The sequence below is a fragment of the Phyllobates terribilis genome, unplaced genomic scaffold (genome assembly GCF_046119375.1).
Source record: "Phyllobates terribilis strain yellow unplaced genomic scaffold, ASM4611937v1 Scaffold_1__5_contigs__length_1240528914, whole genome shotgun sequence".
Taxonomy (NCBI): Eukaryota; Metazoa; Chordata; class Amphibia; order Anura; family Dendrobatidae; genus Phyllobates; species Phyllobates terribilis.
Window position 1 is genome coordinate 109,172,341 of NW_027362761.1, and position 17,127 is coordinate 109,189,467.

A 17,127-nucleotide genomic window follows, 5' to 3' on the forward strand; every position below is an offset into this window, starting at 1 on the left:
CAGACTATAGCCCTGTAAATTAACTGCCCAGTCATGGCTCTCGTCCTGCCAATTCTCAGATATCCCCACCATGTCATAATTATTTTCCAACAAAGTTAATTCTAATTCCTCCATTTTGTTGGTGAGGCTTCTGGCATTAGTGTACATGCATTTTATGTATCTCCCTGTACCTCTATTCCTTCTTACTATATTGACTGTTCTAACCCCACCCCCAATTTCTTTATTTGTGCCCAGGTCACTATCTGCACTATCTTCCCCACCTATAAAATGAATACCCTCCCCCCCAATCCCTAGTTTAAACACTCCTCCAACCTTCTAGCCATTTTCTCCCCCAGCACAGCTGCACCCTCCCCATTGAGGTGCAGCCCGTCCCTAGCGTAGAACCTGTAGCCAACTGAGAAGTCGGCCCTGTTCTCCAGGAACCCAAACCCCTCCTTCCTACACCAATTCCTGAGCCACTTATTTATCTCCCTAATCTCCCATTGCCTCTCTGGCGTGGCACGTGGTACAGGCAGTATTTCAGAGAATACCACCTTAGAGGTCCTTGCTTTAAGCTTGCAGCCTAATTCCCTGAAATCCTCTTTAAGGACCTTCCACCTACCTCTAACTTTGTAATTTGTGCCAATGTGTACCATGACCGCTGGGTCCTCACCAGCCCCTCCCAGTAATCTGTCAACCCGATCAGCAATGTGCCGGACTCGAGCGCCAGGTAGGCAGCACTGTTCGACGATCCCTGTCTTTGTGACAGATTGCCCTATCTGTTCCCCTAATAATTGAGTCCCCCACTACCAGCACCTGCCTGGCCTGCCCTGCTCTCCTATTTCCCCCTTACTGGAGCTGACACTCCTCCGGCTTTCAGAGGACATGCCTTGCTGCAGCAGTGCTACCCCTGTACCGACACCACCCTCACCTGCCAACTTTGCAAAGTTATTGGGGTGTGCCAGATCAGGGCTAGCCTCCTTGGCACTCTTCCTTCTACCCCCCCCCCCTTCTAACTGTCACCCAGCTAGCTGCCTCACTATCCTGCAGCTCCCTACTACCACCCTCCCCCACATCTGCCTCAGTGAGCAGCAGATTCCTATCCATATTGTCAATGGATCTCAGTGTTGCCAGCTGCTCATTTAGATCCAGTACCTGGGCTTCCAAACTCACAACGTGCACACATCTCGCACAGCAGTATGCATCCACGACTGGCTGTTCAAGGATTGCATACATGTGGCAAGATGTACACTGGATAGCATTGTCAATAATGGAGCTCATTTCCTAATGGGGATTGCACTAGACAGAAATGTTAAGTAAAAAGAAATGTAAAGAATTAATAAAATACAGGCAGCAATTTAGTCCAAATTCCTCCCTTCCAAACTCCCTGAATCCAAGTCGCTGAAAAACAAGTCACACACTTCCGTTTGTACTAAAAGCCAGCTTGAGGTTTATTTACAATAGCCCCTGTGATGCCAACTATGTAAATAGATTAGCTCAAACAATGATAGGTGAGCCCTACACCTTTACCTCTTACCTGTGACTAATGACCCTTGACTTGTGGATGTGTACTTAAAAAGGACATGTGCTTCTGTTGCAGAGAGACTTTGAAACAGGGATGTCTGTAGTGCTGCAAGCAGAATCAAGGAGCATCTGAAAGACTTTACAAGGAGAATGAGAGACATCCTTCAGGACAGCAGATGGATTACCTAAGGGTACGGCCCTGACTGGAAAGATACGGATCTGCTCCATTAACCATCAGAAAGACATGAATACATTTTGGGGAAACCAGGTTGGGACGGAGAACTCACCTGGCCCCATAGATATGTTGTTTCAGGTTGCCAGGAGGGACCTATCGGTCACCTGCAACCCACGGAGACATTCGGAGGAGCCAGATTGGGACCCACCAGTCATCTGGCACCATGGAAACTCTCAGAGAGGCCAGGTTGGGACCCTCGGGTCTTCTGGCCTTGTACCTCTATTGACTGCTAGCTTCCTAAGCTTGCCGCTACCTCCTCTCTGTGAGGGCCCGCCAGAAGCGGGGGGCCACTGGTTGAGGTAGTTAGCCCTGGATGTTTCCAAAGTCACAGTTGTTCTATCCCAGGCGGGCGGAGAAGGAAAGGTGAGACTGTGTAATGTTGTACCATCTTAGGTATTTGCTGGGACTGTTCTGTGTGTTTATTGTTCACTTTGTAGTTCAATAAAGTATTGCCACGCTGTTTTACCCTCGCCTTGTGTTATCTGAGTAGCTTTATGCCCACGGAAGACCCTGGGTCTTCACAGTCACTTTTGCATTTTGTCACTTTTGCATTTTGTCATTGCTCTCACCCCTAGAGGTACAGTAGCAAGAGGCGGTGTCTGCAGTACAAACCACAGGAGTTGCTCAGGTAGTGCAACTTATCCAGGATGGCACATCAATGCGAGCTGTGGCAAGAAGGGTAGCTGTGTCTGTCAGCACAGTGTCCAGAGTATGGAGCAGATACCAGGAGACAGGCCAGTACACCAGGAGACGTGGAGGCAGACGTAGCAGGGCAATAACCCAGCAGCAGGACCGCTACCTCCTCCTTTGTGCAAGGAGGAGCAGTGCCACAGCCCTGCAAAATGACTTCCAGCAGGCCACTAACATCCATGTGTCTGCTCAAACTGTCAGAAACAGACTCTATGAGGGTGGTATGAGGGCTTGACCTCCACAAGGGGCTGATGTGCTTGCAGCACAACACAATGCAGGGCGATTGGCATTTACCAGAAACCCCATGTTTGGCAGATTCGACATTGGCGCCCTGTGCTCTTCACGGATGAGAGCAAGTTCACACTGAGCATGTGTCAGAGGTGACAGAGTCTAGAGACGCCATGGAGAACATTCTGCTGCCTGCAACATCTTCCAACATGACCGGTTTGGCAGTGGGTCAATAAGGCTATGTGCCCACGATAAACGCATAGTGGGCACGCAGCCTCATGGTGTGGTGAGGACTTTCTTTGGAGGGCCGCACAGCCCTCCATGTGCTAGCAACAGATACCCTGACTGCCATTGGATACCGGGATGAGATCCTCAGACCCATTGTGAGACCATATGCAGGTGTAGTGGGCCCTGAGTTCCTTCTGATGCATGACAATGCTAGGCCTCATGTGGCTGAAGTGTGTCAGCAGTTCCTGCATGATGAAGGCATTGATGCTTTGGACTGGCCTGCCCATTCCCGAGTCCTGAATCCAATGAGAGACATCTAGGATATCATGTCTCGTTCCATCCACATGCCATATTGCACTACAGGCTGTCTAGGAGTTGACTGATGCTTTAGTCCAGGTCTGGGAGGAGATCCCCCAGGAGAACATCCGCCGCCTCGTCAGGAGCATGCCCAGGCGTTATAGGGAGGTCATACAGGCACGTGGAGGAGACACACACACACACACACACACACACACACACACACACACACACACACACACACACACACACACACACACACCTGAGCATCATTTCCTTGTCTTGAGACATTTCCACTGACATTGGATCAGCCTGTAATTTGAATTTCCACTTTGATTTTGAGTATCATTACAATTCCAGACCTCCATGGGATATTAATTTTGATTTAAATTGATCATTTTTATGTGTTATTTCACGCATTCCGCTATGTAATGTATAAAGATTTGCAACTGGAATATTTCATTCAGTGATATTTAGGATGTGGTAATTTAGTGTTCCCTTTATTTTTTTGAGCAGTGTATATCTATTCCACGCTTTGGAAACGGAGGTGTATATACCATACGCTCACTATGAGTTCTCTAAGGGTATGTGCACACGGTGCGGATTTGCTGCGGTTTTGACGCTGCAGAATTTTTGCGCCATTTCCGCACCTAATATGAAAATTAGGTTACTTGCAGTTTTTACATGCGGTTTTGCCGCATGCGTTTTTTTCATGCGGTTTTGAAATTAGAGTTAAAATGAGTTTTTTTTTTTAAACAAACTTTATTGATCATCATTTAATGCAAGTCTACGGGGAAAATCCGCATGCGTTTCCGCAAGAGAAATATACATGCTGCGGATCTGAAAAACGCACCTCATGTCAGTTTCCGCAGGTGCACAAAAAAGCATAGTCTAGAAATCCCATCCACTATGCTGTAACATCTGGCCGCTGCAGTTTTGACGCAGCATAAAAACGCAGCAAATCTGCACCGTGTGAACATACCCTAATAACTGGCCTAGTAGTGGAAGCAGGTGCGGCTTCGTCCATCACTCATCAGCCAATTGCGTAGCTATTCTGACGATTTGAGGAAGCAGAGTTGCGTTCCCTAAAAATTGGTGGCAGCGGTGAGATCAGCGTGATCGCTGCGGTCATTTGCGACAAAGTGGTAACAGTGGTGAGATCTGCATGACCCCCGTTGTTATTCTTGACAAGGTGTTAAAGGGAACCTGACAGGTCTCCCATGCCCTCCAACCCACCAGCATTTGTCTATTTGTTGTTAAATTCCCTGCCTAACCAGCCCTTTATAGTGTTTAGCACCTAAACACGTTTAAAACAGTCTTTATAAACTTAATTTATTATATGCTAATTAGCCCTTTAACTAGTCGATGGACCATTGTTTTCCCCAGACTAGTCAACCCTCACAACATGTTATCAGGCCCTTGTGAGCATATAACATAATTTGCAAGAGCCAGCATGAATCTGCTAACTTCGTGCATGCGTGTGCGGCTCTTTCGCTCACGTCATTGTGCCTCTGAAGCTGGGTGTAGACCTCCCAGCTTCAGAGGCGCACTGCGCATGTCCAGGAGTGAAGACGACGTCTCGCTCACCTTGGGACATGCGGAGCGCGCCTTCGATGCATTGAAGGGCATGGGTGACCTGTCATGTTCCCTTTAAGTGTATAGTTTCTCTGAAACTTTGCAGCGTTTCAGAATAAAACTTGGTTTGGGTAGCAGAAATCAACTGTCAGGTTCCATTTCACTTTATGTAGTCAATAGTAAGTACTTTTCTTACATTATCAACTTATATTTAATTTTTTGTTTTTAGTAAAGCCACAATATTATCTATGAACTAATTGTGATAACTTGATTTTCACATAAATAACAGATTAGCCCAGATAATTATTTTCAGCGGTCATATTCTACAAACACACCAATATAGACCAGAATGTAAGTGCTGTTGTCATAGATTGACAGCAGCATTTAAATGGATGAACAGTAATGATCTGACCTCAAGTCGCTGCTATTAGCGCCACGTCCTCTATAGCTTGGGCTCAGTACCTAAGCACATACAGTTGAACCCAATGACATAAAACAGTTTGCATGACATACATACAACGGACCTTAATATAGGGTGTAAATATACATTACATGTCAGGAAAGGGTTAATGCAATACTGAATAATTAAACATATAATGTTGTACTCTACCATCACAATTGATCCAAAGCTATAGTCAATTAAAGGCTATGTGTCGTATTTTTCAAATGTCACATTTATATAATTTAAAAAAAAAACTTAACAGTTCTCAACTTTGCTGTGATTTCTTTAATATACAATGTTTAAACACCAATTGCAAGTGTAAAGCAGATAAGCAAAACAGGACCAACAAGGCAAACTGTCATCATGTCAGAGCCTTATATGTTCTTAGGGCCTTAAAAGGAATCTGTCAGCAGGTTTTTGCTACCTCATCTGAGAGCAGCGTGATGTAGGCAAAGACACTGAATCTAACGATGTATCACTTAGATTACTGGGCGCAGTCACTTTCACACAGAGTTTTTAGATTTAGCAATGAAGCAGAGCGGAATAGCTTTCCCTGCCCACACCAGGCTCTGCATATACAGTGTCCATAGACAGTGAGATGCTTATCACAGGAGGGACTCACAAGACCAGCTAGTCACAGCAATAATAAGCTACTGGTGCTAAAACAATCATTGTAAGCAAACAAAACCTGAGCTTGATAAGTGGTGCATCCCTGAAATCTGTGCTTTAACCCCTACCTCATGAGGTCTTCAGATTACATAGCAAAATCCTGCTGACAGATTCCCTTTAATGTCTTACAGCTTTGTTTTATCAGTGTGGTTACTCACTGTTAAGGCAACATCCTGCTGAGGTAGACAAATCGCCCCATACAATATATTTTAGAGAAAATCACGTTCAGTTCTGACCTACACCAAAGTTCTTATAAAGCATTTTGATTATAGTTTCAGGCAATTTCAAGTTTATAGGGGTCATTTCAGCACTACTTTTATATGACCGCTTCCAGTGTCAGCAATAGGGCAAAGCAGTTTGCAAAGGAAAATGTATTTTAATTTATTCTCGGTTTATTACACAGCCATTAGCTTGGGAGAAATCTTGCATTTCCTCTTCAACCACATCAGGGTTGTCATCAGTTTCTGAAGCAAAGTCGTTGATGCTGAAGTCAGGTACCTAGAAAAAGACAAAGTTGTCTTTACTTTTGACAGACACATCCAGCAGAAGGAATGACAATCCCATACCTACAACCAAGATTACAGTTTATAGACCTGTGTATAGTAAAAAGGAAGAACCATGAATAGGTACATAAAAGGGGTTACCCAATACACAATTAAAAATGTATCAAGCTCAAATACCCACAAACTTACAGCATCCACTGTGCATTCACAACTGCCCATTAAAAAGGGTTAACTCTGTTTCCATTACCAGAGTCTGGATCAGTATTTCCATCATGGTCAGAGAAAAGCAACTTGAAGGGACTGTCCACACAGAATGACTTTCCAAACAAAGTACCAGCGCACAAAAGTGGCTCAAGAACTAACAAGCAGGTAGCTGCTACCTACATAGCTGTTGTGCCCAGCTTCACCAGCACAGAGCACATGTGCCAGCGATTCCGCTGCCGTCACATTGACCAAGCAGCAGCTTCTTCTCCACTTCGTTGATAGGGTGGGACTGATGTCATTCTGATTAACAGCTTGATTGCCCCTGCTTAACTGGGGGAGCTGACTGTCAGGATGACGAAAGACATGTCCTGCCGACAGGGCGGATAAGAGGCTGCCACTGTTGAGATGATATCAGCAGAGATAGGTGAATCAGTCAGGAGTGGTCTGTGACTGCTCTGTGCCAGGCAAGACTGGTGCTGGGCACAACAGGCAAGTAGGATTTACCTGGGGAAGGGGGAGCTGCATTATTAAAAGGGGGTGGGGGAGGGGGTTTCCCTAATGGCTCTCTGATCATACCACAGCGCCTGGGCAAGGGAGAAGGCAAAAAAGAGAATATACAGACATTACCGCACAGAACTGCAGCTGATTCTTTGTGAGGTAAAACATTTCTCTGCCTGTTTTTAGACAATGTTTTACTTCAAATAAAGAATCAGCTCCAATTCCCAGCATATTCTCGCTTCATCCCCTGCCCAGATGTGGTATAATCAAACTGTCCCGTACACGGTCAGACACAGCCATTGATTAAATTTTAACTTCTGTTTGTGGGGTTAACAAAAAAAAACACCCTTTACATCCCAGATATCCCCTTTAACAGCCCCTGCCCCTCAAGGTTGACAGCTCTGGCTTCATAGAGCAAAAGAAGGGTTGCGATAGATGGGAAAATAAGCAGTGGATATATAAAGATTTAGCCACACTGATGCACTGAGCACCTGTACTTGGTTTGAACAGTAGTTCTGTGCTGATAAAGTCCCTTTAATTCAGACTGACAAATTGGGTTCAGACTACGGACACTCCTTACAATTTAAGTAATCACCGAGTGTAACCATGTGTGTGGCCACTTTCCAGCACATCTACTAAGTAGGTGTACAGTCTGGATGGATATGTTCCCTGGCAACAACAGCGATATAATTAATGTGCTTCAAGCAGGTCAGTGATCCAGCCTGGTCCATTTATAGGAGGTGTGGCAAAGCAAAACACCAGTCACACTAATGCCCCAGTCCCTGATGAAGCTGCTGTGAAACAGTGGATTGTGGCCTACTCTTTTAGCTAAAGGGAATATCTGCAAGTTACCCCCACCCTTAAACCAGTAGCATACACTTCATGGCACCGAACATGAGTATTTCAATAGTAATTATGAGCTGGCAATCCCTTTAAAGTAGGCTTCCATTGAACAGGATGATTGATGTAGTGCTCATACAATGAATAAGCTGCTTAACCCATGTTACAACACAAAACATTGACTACACTTGATTAACTGGTACAGCCTCCAGTGTATTGTCTATGTAACAGGCTGTCAAATGTGACAACTGGATTAGGGGAAGGAACCCCCACCAGAATCTTTGGTGGGATTGGAGGGAAGAATGTACCTGCTGATGTATACCAGAGTATAAAACCCAGCAGCCACATGCGCACTGGGACTGAAGAAAGCAATATAGAGCAATCAGGAAAGCGAAGACTGTAATAAAGCATCTCTACGGAGAAGCAGGCAGCCCTCTTTCTGCAAAAATCTTGTGTCAATGCAGATCACATGAATGTTGAGTCTGGATGATCCAGCAGTATTTAAGGCCATTAACACCATAGACTGCTTACTTTAAACAGAAGTGCACAGTATAGAAATGACTACACTACTTAAAGCTATACATAAGGGTATATAAATAAAATTCTCTCTTGTTGACTGGTGTTTAAGCCAAGATCTTCATTTGTGGACATGCAGTGAAATTAAAATGTTTTAGAGTTTAGAGGTAGTGAGAGAAATAAAAATCCTGGCCCAATTGGGATATTGCAAGTGAAAAATAAGCTCAGTGACAGCTATGCTTTAAGTTTGACAGGCGCTGCTGCTCAGTGGAGGCCTGGGCCCCAAACACCCTGCTGGTCCACATAACACTGATGTTTTGCAAGCATTTAAGTCTCCAAGACCATTTAGTTGCCTGGTAAACCCATAATACACAGATTTACCTACACTGGCTGTTGTATGGGAGCTTGTAGCCAATTTAAGATTGAAAGAGCCAAGCTCCTCTATGCAGATTTTCCATTTCTCCTACCCTATTTAGTGCTCGTCAGTAACACAAGCTGCCAGAAGCCATCGGAGCATAGAAAGCTGCTAAGTAGCACCATCCACAGATTGAGGATTTGTCTTACTATAGGAGCACTGTTTTAGGAAAGCATTCAAACCACAAGGAGTGCAAGTCACATATTACATTTGGTTGAGTAATGTACACATTTCACACAGACAAGTCAATGCAGCATTTTATTAATACAAAAGTGCACAAGACAGTGTACATAGTGGGGTTTATACATTAGTGATACCAGGATTTGTGAGGATAAGCAACTGTCCAAGAGTAAGACAAAGTCCAATGTAGGCAACAACTCCCTTCACATCTGATACATGGCCTATATTGCCAGTTACTGGACCTCAGATTAAGGTGGAAAACAAGGAGGAGTTGGAACCTGAAGGCAAGTTATGTAGTGGTGCTCACCCATTTAGGTGATCAAGTGCTTTTCTCAATGGATTTATTTTTACTCCTCTTTGACAGAGTCTCCCCCATCAAGTTCTTGCTCCCCATGCTGGCTACTAGCCAGTTTTGGATAAAAGGGACCTACCAGCCAATTTAGTGGAGTGTTGTTTATGAAGTAGTCCATAACATCATCCATACTATCCTTTATTTTTGTGAACTTGTCCTTAGTTGCGGTTAAAAGGCTGTCAGACATTTCTCTGAAGGAAGAGGCAGAGCGGAAGTTTTGGTAGACATCTGCAGCCATGGCACTAGCACCATGAACCTTGTTCTGAATGTTCTGTGGAAGGCCTTGAACGCTGGAAACCAGAGACAGACATGTAGTCTGCAGGTTCTGAGTGAGATTCCGGGCAATAGCCAGTGTGCGGGATTCAATTTGCTGCAAGTAGAAATTGACATGTTAATCATCTGTATATTGGATGTCCAAGCCTTATGAGAGAAGGTCATTACCTCTGCACCCTCAGTTTCCCCACCAGCATCTTCTCCTGTGTTTGTCCACTGCACCCACTTGGCATATATCTTCTCCTGTGCATCATGGATCTTCTGGTTTGCACCATTCATGTTTTTTCTTGCATATTCAATCTTTGAAACCAAATAAAAAACAGACAGGTGTTTATATGCATTACATCTGCATGTGTTGTCCAGAATATGAAACATTGTTCAATAGTCATGCTTGGCTGGTGCTCCATGGTCAATGTTTAAGGGAATCTCCCTCATGACAAGCTTAATGCCAAAGTACTTTGTACATGTTTTAACGGAAGTAGGTGATATTATACACACACCCCATTTGGTGCTATAAACATTGAGCTCACTTCCATTACAGAACCTTTAAACCCATATAGCATCTTTTATTTTAAGGAATTTCTAGAAGCTGTTACTCCTGTACAAGCGAGGGGCCACAAACAACCCATGAAGTGAAGAAGCTGATTTACAGTACTACACAACCTGTAGAAATGGAGTCTTCTGGTGGTAGAGACAATTAGACATGTCTGAACGAATGAATCTAAGCTAGAAAGTGAGAATTGAAGCATTTACAACTAGCCATTAAAATTATACATTGCACTGCAAAGATTTGTTACTTCCATGGAATGTTTAAAATGTCAATGTAACAGATGAAGACAAGTACATTTACTAACCAGGTCAACAGTGTTCTGGAGCTGAGCAATGGCCTCCTGACTCCTGCATTTTGCATCCTTGATCCTGGTCAAAGTCTGTTGATAAGCACGCTTGCGGACCTTCGTAGATAGGGATCCCAGGCGCACGTAGTAACCAGGCCCATCTTTGGATACCTCAAAACCTTCTGTTTCAGTGGCTTCCTTAGCTATAATAAAGAAGTTATTAATGCCCAAATATTTGACAGCTTGAGTGGCTACAAATTCTCAGAAAATATAAACATGCTTTGTGTACCATAAGCCACACCCTAGGGTTAGACAGTAGAAAATACATTTTTCTTCTAATTAAAGCTTCCCTAGTGGTGTAAACTAGAGGGATCATTATCAGTAGTTTTAATGTAGAATAGGGAAGTAATAGATCTTGCTGAAGTGCATTATCCAATGAGCTAGGTACAGTGTATGATCAAGATATTCAGCACTGGCTAATAATGAAGGTCACTTCAGGAACCACTGCCTTAGTTTTTATTATAGGTGTCAATGAGATCCCTGACCAATATATGATAAGGGACCTTGGCTAGAGTTTACTGAAGCTACACAAGCCTGTCTGTTGCCTGCATACTGGGAAACCACTCAGTTGAAAGCTTTCAATATGCTAGGTTTGGCCTTACCCAGCTCTTCATCTGTGGGTGGCAGGTATTGTTCCAGAAGAGATTCAGACCTCGTTAGTGCAGAGTCCACACGGTTGCTCATGATCTTCACTACACGGCTTCCCAGAACAGTGGTAATGCTGCCATTTACAACATCCTTAGTCATCTCCACACCATTCTGCACAGCTCCCTTGGTTTTATCCACTACTCCTGTGATCCTATGGATTACAGCATCTCTGGCACCAACAACCGCTTCTGAGGCATTAGCCACAACCTAACATACAAGGTGGCACTTGTGTAAGCTAACTGTAGGGGGAAGGGAAATGTAAGGTTCTGTATGATTTTAGCTGCTTACCTTTTCAGGAGGCTGATACAGAATAGGCAACTTCTCTTCAATCTTGTCCAGTCCAATGCAGACAATAGTGTTTGCCAGAGCAACTGTGAGGGGGAAGAAGAAGTTACATCTGATGCAATTGTAGTCTGTATATAGAAGTCAGCAGAGATCTTCTAAGTAATACTGGGACTGTTATGACATTCTGGCCACTTCCTATGCAAGGAGGGAAATGAAAAACATATCTAAAACAAAGTCTGTATCATGTCAGAAGTTGAAAGATCCAGGTTCTTTACCTAAACGTAATTGGGGCCAATTCCCCCTTCCCAAATGGCAGTCATCGACTGACTGTCTTGGAAATCCCACATCGCTCCGGCAGCGGCCAATCAGCGCCACGGGATTTCTGAAGAAAGATGGCGGCCGTTAGCGGCTCATCTGGCGGACGAAGGTCAGCGGCGATGCAGCCGGGAGATGAGCGGCGCTAGCAGCACAGCTATCCCAACCGGCGCCGCTGACCTCCATGCGGCTAACGTCGGAAGATCAGCGGCTTGGCCCGCTGATCTCCCGACAGCAAGTGTGAACGGAGGACTGGGGAGCTGCGCCGCCGGTCGGGATGCTTCTGCTGCGAGCAGCCGCTCATCTGCTGCGAGAAGCCGGGAGAAGGAGCTGCACAGGCAGCGCTGCTCCCCGGTCCTCGCTAATACGGAGCCGCACAAACAGCGCCGCTCCCGGGCCCACACTAATACGACGCCGATTGGTTGCGGCCGGCCACTGCGACCAATCAGCGAGATTGCCGCCAAATTTAAACAACGCTCTCCGGTCCTCACTAACACAGTATGCTGATTAGTCGCGGCCAGCAACCGCGACTAATCAGCAAAACGGTGTTTAAATTTGGCGGCTATATCAGTGATTGGTCACGGGTGGTGGCCGCGACCAATCAGCAATTTTGGCACCAAATTTAAACAACGTACTGCTGATTGTGCCCGGTCGGCCACATACATATTCTAGAATACCCGATGCGTTAGAATCGGGCCACCATCTAGTCTAGATATATTGCTGGCAGCTGAGAGATAATAGAAATAGTCAGCCCATGGAGTGTGTAACATTTTCCCCCCTGCTTAGCAGAGTCAGGCCATCAGGCAACAAAGTTAAGTGTATGAGAAAACGAAGGCTACATATGCTATCATTTTTAATAAATACAAATGGCCGTATTTTTTTTTTTTTTTTTTTTTTTTAGCCTTAAATATATGCATATGAGAGAGAAAAAAAAAAAAAAAAAACCCACGTAGTGTAGGATTGCATAAGTGAAAAACCACAAGAAGCTAAACCTACTTTGAGGCTCAAGTTTCTGCAGTATTGGCATGGCACCAGTGATGGCCACAGAAGTGATACTCCTCACACTTTTCTCTGCAACGTCACATACGGACTTCAGGTAGGGATGGTTGTCTTTAGTGGTCACATAGGCAGAGGACACCAGGTCATATGTGGAGCTCACCAGTGGGAGGTTTATCAGCCTTACCACCACATTCTAAGGAAGAGAAAACAAAACCCTGAAATATACTCGGAAGAGTTGAGCAACCACCAATGTACCAGTTATGATACTCTGAGAACTACCACACTTCAATAATAGGGATGAGTGGACAGTGAAAGTTAGGGTACATACACTGGTCTGGTGCTGAACCCCTCACATGGAATTATAGAATGAAAGCCTGTTACTGTTTGGATTGGCCAACCGAACAGAGCTTGTTAAGAGGCTGCAGCACAGCCAACAACCTTTAAGGCTGTGGGCACTTACAGCCCCATCACAGCCATGCCAAGTATTGGTATGACTGCAATTGGCAGCTCACCACACAACCTGGCCTGTATAACTGTTAAAGTTAAAAACTTTGGAACGTTTAAGCAAACATTAAACACAATGTACAAGTAGTGACACCTAGAAAAAGACCAGACCCCACACACTGTTGAAATTGAAAACAGCCTGTTTGTGATTATACAAAATAGTTATAAGTAGTGTTTGGTTTTTTTTTTTGTTTTTTTTTTTTTTTTTTTGTTTTATCTCACCTGGTCTCCCCCCACATAATATGGCAGAGCCCCACACCTGAGTGCCAAAAGCCTGCATGAATAGGCATCTCCCACAAGACAAGGGGGCACAGTCTCCTCCAAGCACATGGTGATACCATAGCTGTAACCCTACAGCATAACCCTGTATTTAGACACAGGAGACATTTAACTGCAGGACTAATAGTGAAGAGGCTCAAAAACTACAGAGCTCTTACTACAGTCACCAGTAATACCGACACACATACACCAGGGTGGTAGGGGCAGCACAGCTCACTCCATTCCCAGTAATACCTATATACACCCGGTAAAGACAGCAGCTCCTCAGTATCACTGCACGTCACTATCATCCATGACATAAGACAAGACAAGAGTAGCTGTTACCTGTTGCTGCTGCTCCACCGTCTCAGCCATGTTGCTAAGTAAACACCTACAGAAAGCAAAGCACAGTCACCACCAAAGAGGAGAGACGACCACCACCTGCTGCCAAACTACCACAGGCACCAGCTGAACCTCAGCACTCACAGGCCCTCTGCAGGAAGAAGCACGAACTGCACAGAAGAGAGGAATGCCTGCTGCTCTGGCGCCTCCGCACTTATAGGCGGCTAACCACGCCCACCTGACTAGACGCTGTCTCCGGGAGGGTTCCCTGCAGTCAGCTGACTGGTGACGTCACGCAGTCTGCTCTCCTGACTGGTCGGAGGGCGGCTGTGCGCGGCGTGCAGAGGTCACAGCAGGGTGTGACAGAGCAGCTGTGTGGTAAGAGCGGTAACCAGGCCGTGTTATGGCTGAGGTAACGTTATTGTTCCGCACAGTGCAGATAATCACGGTGGATTCTGCTCCTGGTATTATATATATATATATATATATATATATATATATATATATATATATATATATATATATATCACTTCTCCCCACACACAGGGCATCAGAGCCCCATACACATTGGATAGCTGTGAGCAGAAAATTCTCATGGCAGACAGCCAGGTGTGGATTAAGAGTAGCCAGGGCCCGGGCAGTTTAGATGGTGTGCCCCCCCCACAGGTACCCGATGTATCACGTGACATGTCACATGATCCCCTTTGATAGATCATGTGATAGGTCATGTGACTAACACAAATGCTTTGGCGACATCTGTAGACGGAAAATGATGGAAATTTTTTCCATTACGTACACAGCCCTATACATAACATAGCGCTATATATACCAGCAGTGGGAGATTCATTTCCTTGAGGGGCCACATGAGAGACCGTGACTCTTGTGGAGGCCGAACCAATAGGCTGAAATTAATTCTGCTCAATATCAATAATATTAACAAAATAATAAAAAAAATATATTAATTGTATGACTTAATATTGAGCAGAATTAAGTATGCTGACATCCCACTATATACAGTATGAGCCCGCACATAGCTCCCTAGATACAGTATGAGCCCCCACACATAGCTCCCTAGATACAGTATGAGCCCCCACATAGCTCCCTAGATACAGTATGAGCCCGCACAAAGCTCCCTAGATACAGTATGAGCCCCACACATAGCTCCCTAGATACAGTATGAGCCCCACACATAGCTCCCTAAATAGAGTATGAGCCCGCACATAACTCCCTAGATACAGTGTGAGACCGCACATAGCTCCCTAAATACAGTATGAGCCCCACACATAGCTCCCTAGATACAGTATGAGCCCCACACATAGCTCCCTAGATACAGTATGAGCCCGCACATAGCTCCCTAGATACAGTATGAGCCCCCACATAGATCCCTAGATACAGTACGAGCCCCACACATAGCTCCCTATATACAGTATGAGCCCCACACATAGCTCCCTAGATACAGTATGAGCCCGTCATAGCTCCCTAGATATAGTATGAGCCCACACATAGCTCCCTACATACACTATGAGCCCCACACATAGCTCCCTAAATAGAGTATGAGCCCGCACATAACTCCCTAGATACAGTGTGAGACCGCACATAGCTCCCTACATACACTATGAGCCCCACACATAGCTCCCTAAATAGAGTATGAGCCCGCACATAGCTCCCTAGATACAGTGTGAGACCGCACATAGCTCCCTAGATACAGTATGAGCCCGCACATAGCTCCCTAGATACAGTATGAGCCCCATACATATCCCCCTAGATACAGTATGAGCCCGCACAAAGCTCCCTAGATACAGTATGAGCCCCACACATAGCTCACTAGATACAGTATGAGCCCCACACATAGCTCCCTAGATACAGTATGAGCCCGCACATAGCTCCCTAGATACAGTATGAGCCCCCACATAGCTCCCTAGATACGGTATGAGCCCCCACATAGCTCCCTAGATATAGTACGAGCCCCACACATAGCTCCCTATATACAGTATGAGCCCCACACATAGCTCCCTAGATACAGTATGAGCCCGTCATAGCTCCCTAGATATAGTATGAGCCCACACATAGCTCCCTACATACACTATGAGCCCCACACATAGCTCCCTAAATAGAGTATAAGCCCGCACATAGCTCCCTAGATACAGTGTGAGACCGCACATAGCTCCCTAGATACAGTATGAGCCCGCACATAACTCCCTATATACAGTATGAGCCCCCACATAGCTCCCTAGATACAGTATGAGACCCATACATATCTCCCTAGATACAGTATGAGCCCGCATAAAGATCCCTAGATACAGTATGAGCCCCACACATAGCTCCCTAGATACAGTATGAGCCCCACACATAGCTCCCTAGATACAGTATGAGCCCGCACATAGCTCCCTAGATACAGTATGAGCCCCCACATAGCTTCCTAGATAAGGTATGAGCCCCCACATAGCTCCCTAGATACAGTACGAGCCCCACACATAGCTCCCTAGATACAGTATGTGCCCCACACATAGCTCCCTAGATACAGTATGAGCCCCACACATAGCTCCCTAGATACAGTATGAGCCCGTCATAGCTCCCTAGATATAGTATGAGCCCACACATAGCTCCCTACATACAGTATGAGCCCCACACATAGCTCCCTAAATACAGTATGAGCCCGCTCATAGCTCCCTAGATTCAGAGTGAGCCCCACACATAGCTCCCTAGATACAGTATGAGCCCGCACATAGCTCCCTAGATAAAGTATGAGCCCCCACATAGCTCCCTAGATACAGTATGAGCCCCACACATAGCTCCCTAAATACAGTATGAGCCTGCACATAGCTCCCTAGATACAGTATGAGCCCCCACATAGCTCCCTAGATATGGTATGAGTCCCACACATAGCTCCCTATATACAGTATGAGCCCCACACATAGCTCCCTAGATACAGTATAAGCCCGTCATAGCTCCCTAGATATAGTATGAGCCCACACATAGCTCCCTACATACACTATGAGCCCCACACATAGCTCCCTAAATAGAGTATGAGCCCGTACATAGCTCCCTAGATACAGTGTGAGACCGCACATCTCTCCCTAGATACAGTATGAGACCGCACATCTCTCCCTAGATACAGTATGAGCCCCACACATAGCTCCCTAGATACAGTATGAGCCCGTCATAGCTCCCTAGATATAGTATGAGCCCACACATAGCTCCCTACATACACTATGAGCCCCACACATAGCTC

General features: G+C 45.4%; 2 protein-coding genes across 4 annotated transcripts in view; one reads left to right on the top strand and one right to left on the bottom strand.

The window, feature by feature from the left end:
* The window catches only part of LOC141216916 (perilipin-2-like), a 119,377-nt gene extending 117,235 nt beyond the window's left edge, over positions 1–2,142 (top strand). Inside the window, exon 4 of the mRNA XM_073665733.1 lies at positions 1,580–2,142. Coding sequence (XP_073521834.1) covers positions 1,580–1,590 — 11 coding nt within the window. The 3' untranslated portion in view covers positions 1,591–2,142. The remainder of the gene's footprint in view (positions 1–1,579) is intronic.
* A 3,326-nt stretch (positions 2,143–5,468) lies between these two features.
* On the bottom strand, positions 5,469–14,170 carry LOC141216553 (perilipin-2-like). Of its 3 annotated transcripts, XM_073665711.1 has the most exons (9): positions 14,040–14,170; positions 13,899–13,944; positions 12,789–12,984; positions 11,481–11,563; positions 11,147–11,399; positions 10,503–10,687; positions 9,817–9,948; positions 9,455–9,745; positions 5,469–6,365 (listed from the first exon to the last, which is right to left on the bottom strand). In XM_073665711.1, the coding sequence occupies exons 2-9, from the start codon at positions 13,926–13,928 to the stop codon at positions 6,249–6,251; spliced, it is 1,287 nt and encodes a 428-aa protein (XP_073521812.1). In that variant the 5' UTR covers positions 13,929–13,944; positions 14,040–14,170; the 3' UTR covers positions 5,469–6,248. The 3 variants fall into 3 exon arrangements, with proteins under 3 accessions (XP_073521812.1, XP_073521804.1, XP_073521822.1); XM_073665703.1 differs by having other exon boundaries at positions 13,899–14,155; XM_073665721.1 differs by lacking the exon at positions 5,469–6,365 and having other exon boundaries at positions 9,089–9,745; positions 13,899–14,155.
* Between the last annotated feature and the right edge of the window lie 2,957 nt (positions 14,171–17,127).

Bases quoted from the DNA above. Each gene is read 5' to 3' on its own strand.
- LOC141216553 (XM_073665711.1), bottom strand. From the start codon at position 13,928: ATGGCTGAGACGGTGGAGCAGCAGCAACAG. The intron at 11,400-11,480 runs GTAAGCAGCTAA...CTTGTATGTTAG, and splicing joins TGTATCAGCCTCCTGAAAAG to GTTGTGGCTAATGCCTCAGA. The intron at 9,746-9,816 runs GTAATGACCTTC...TTCTACTTGCAG, and splicing joins GGGAAACTGAGGGTGCAGAG to CAAATTGAATCCCGCACACT.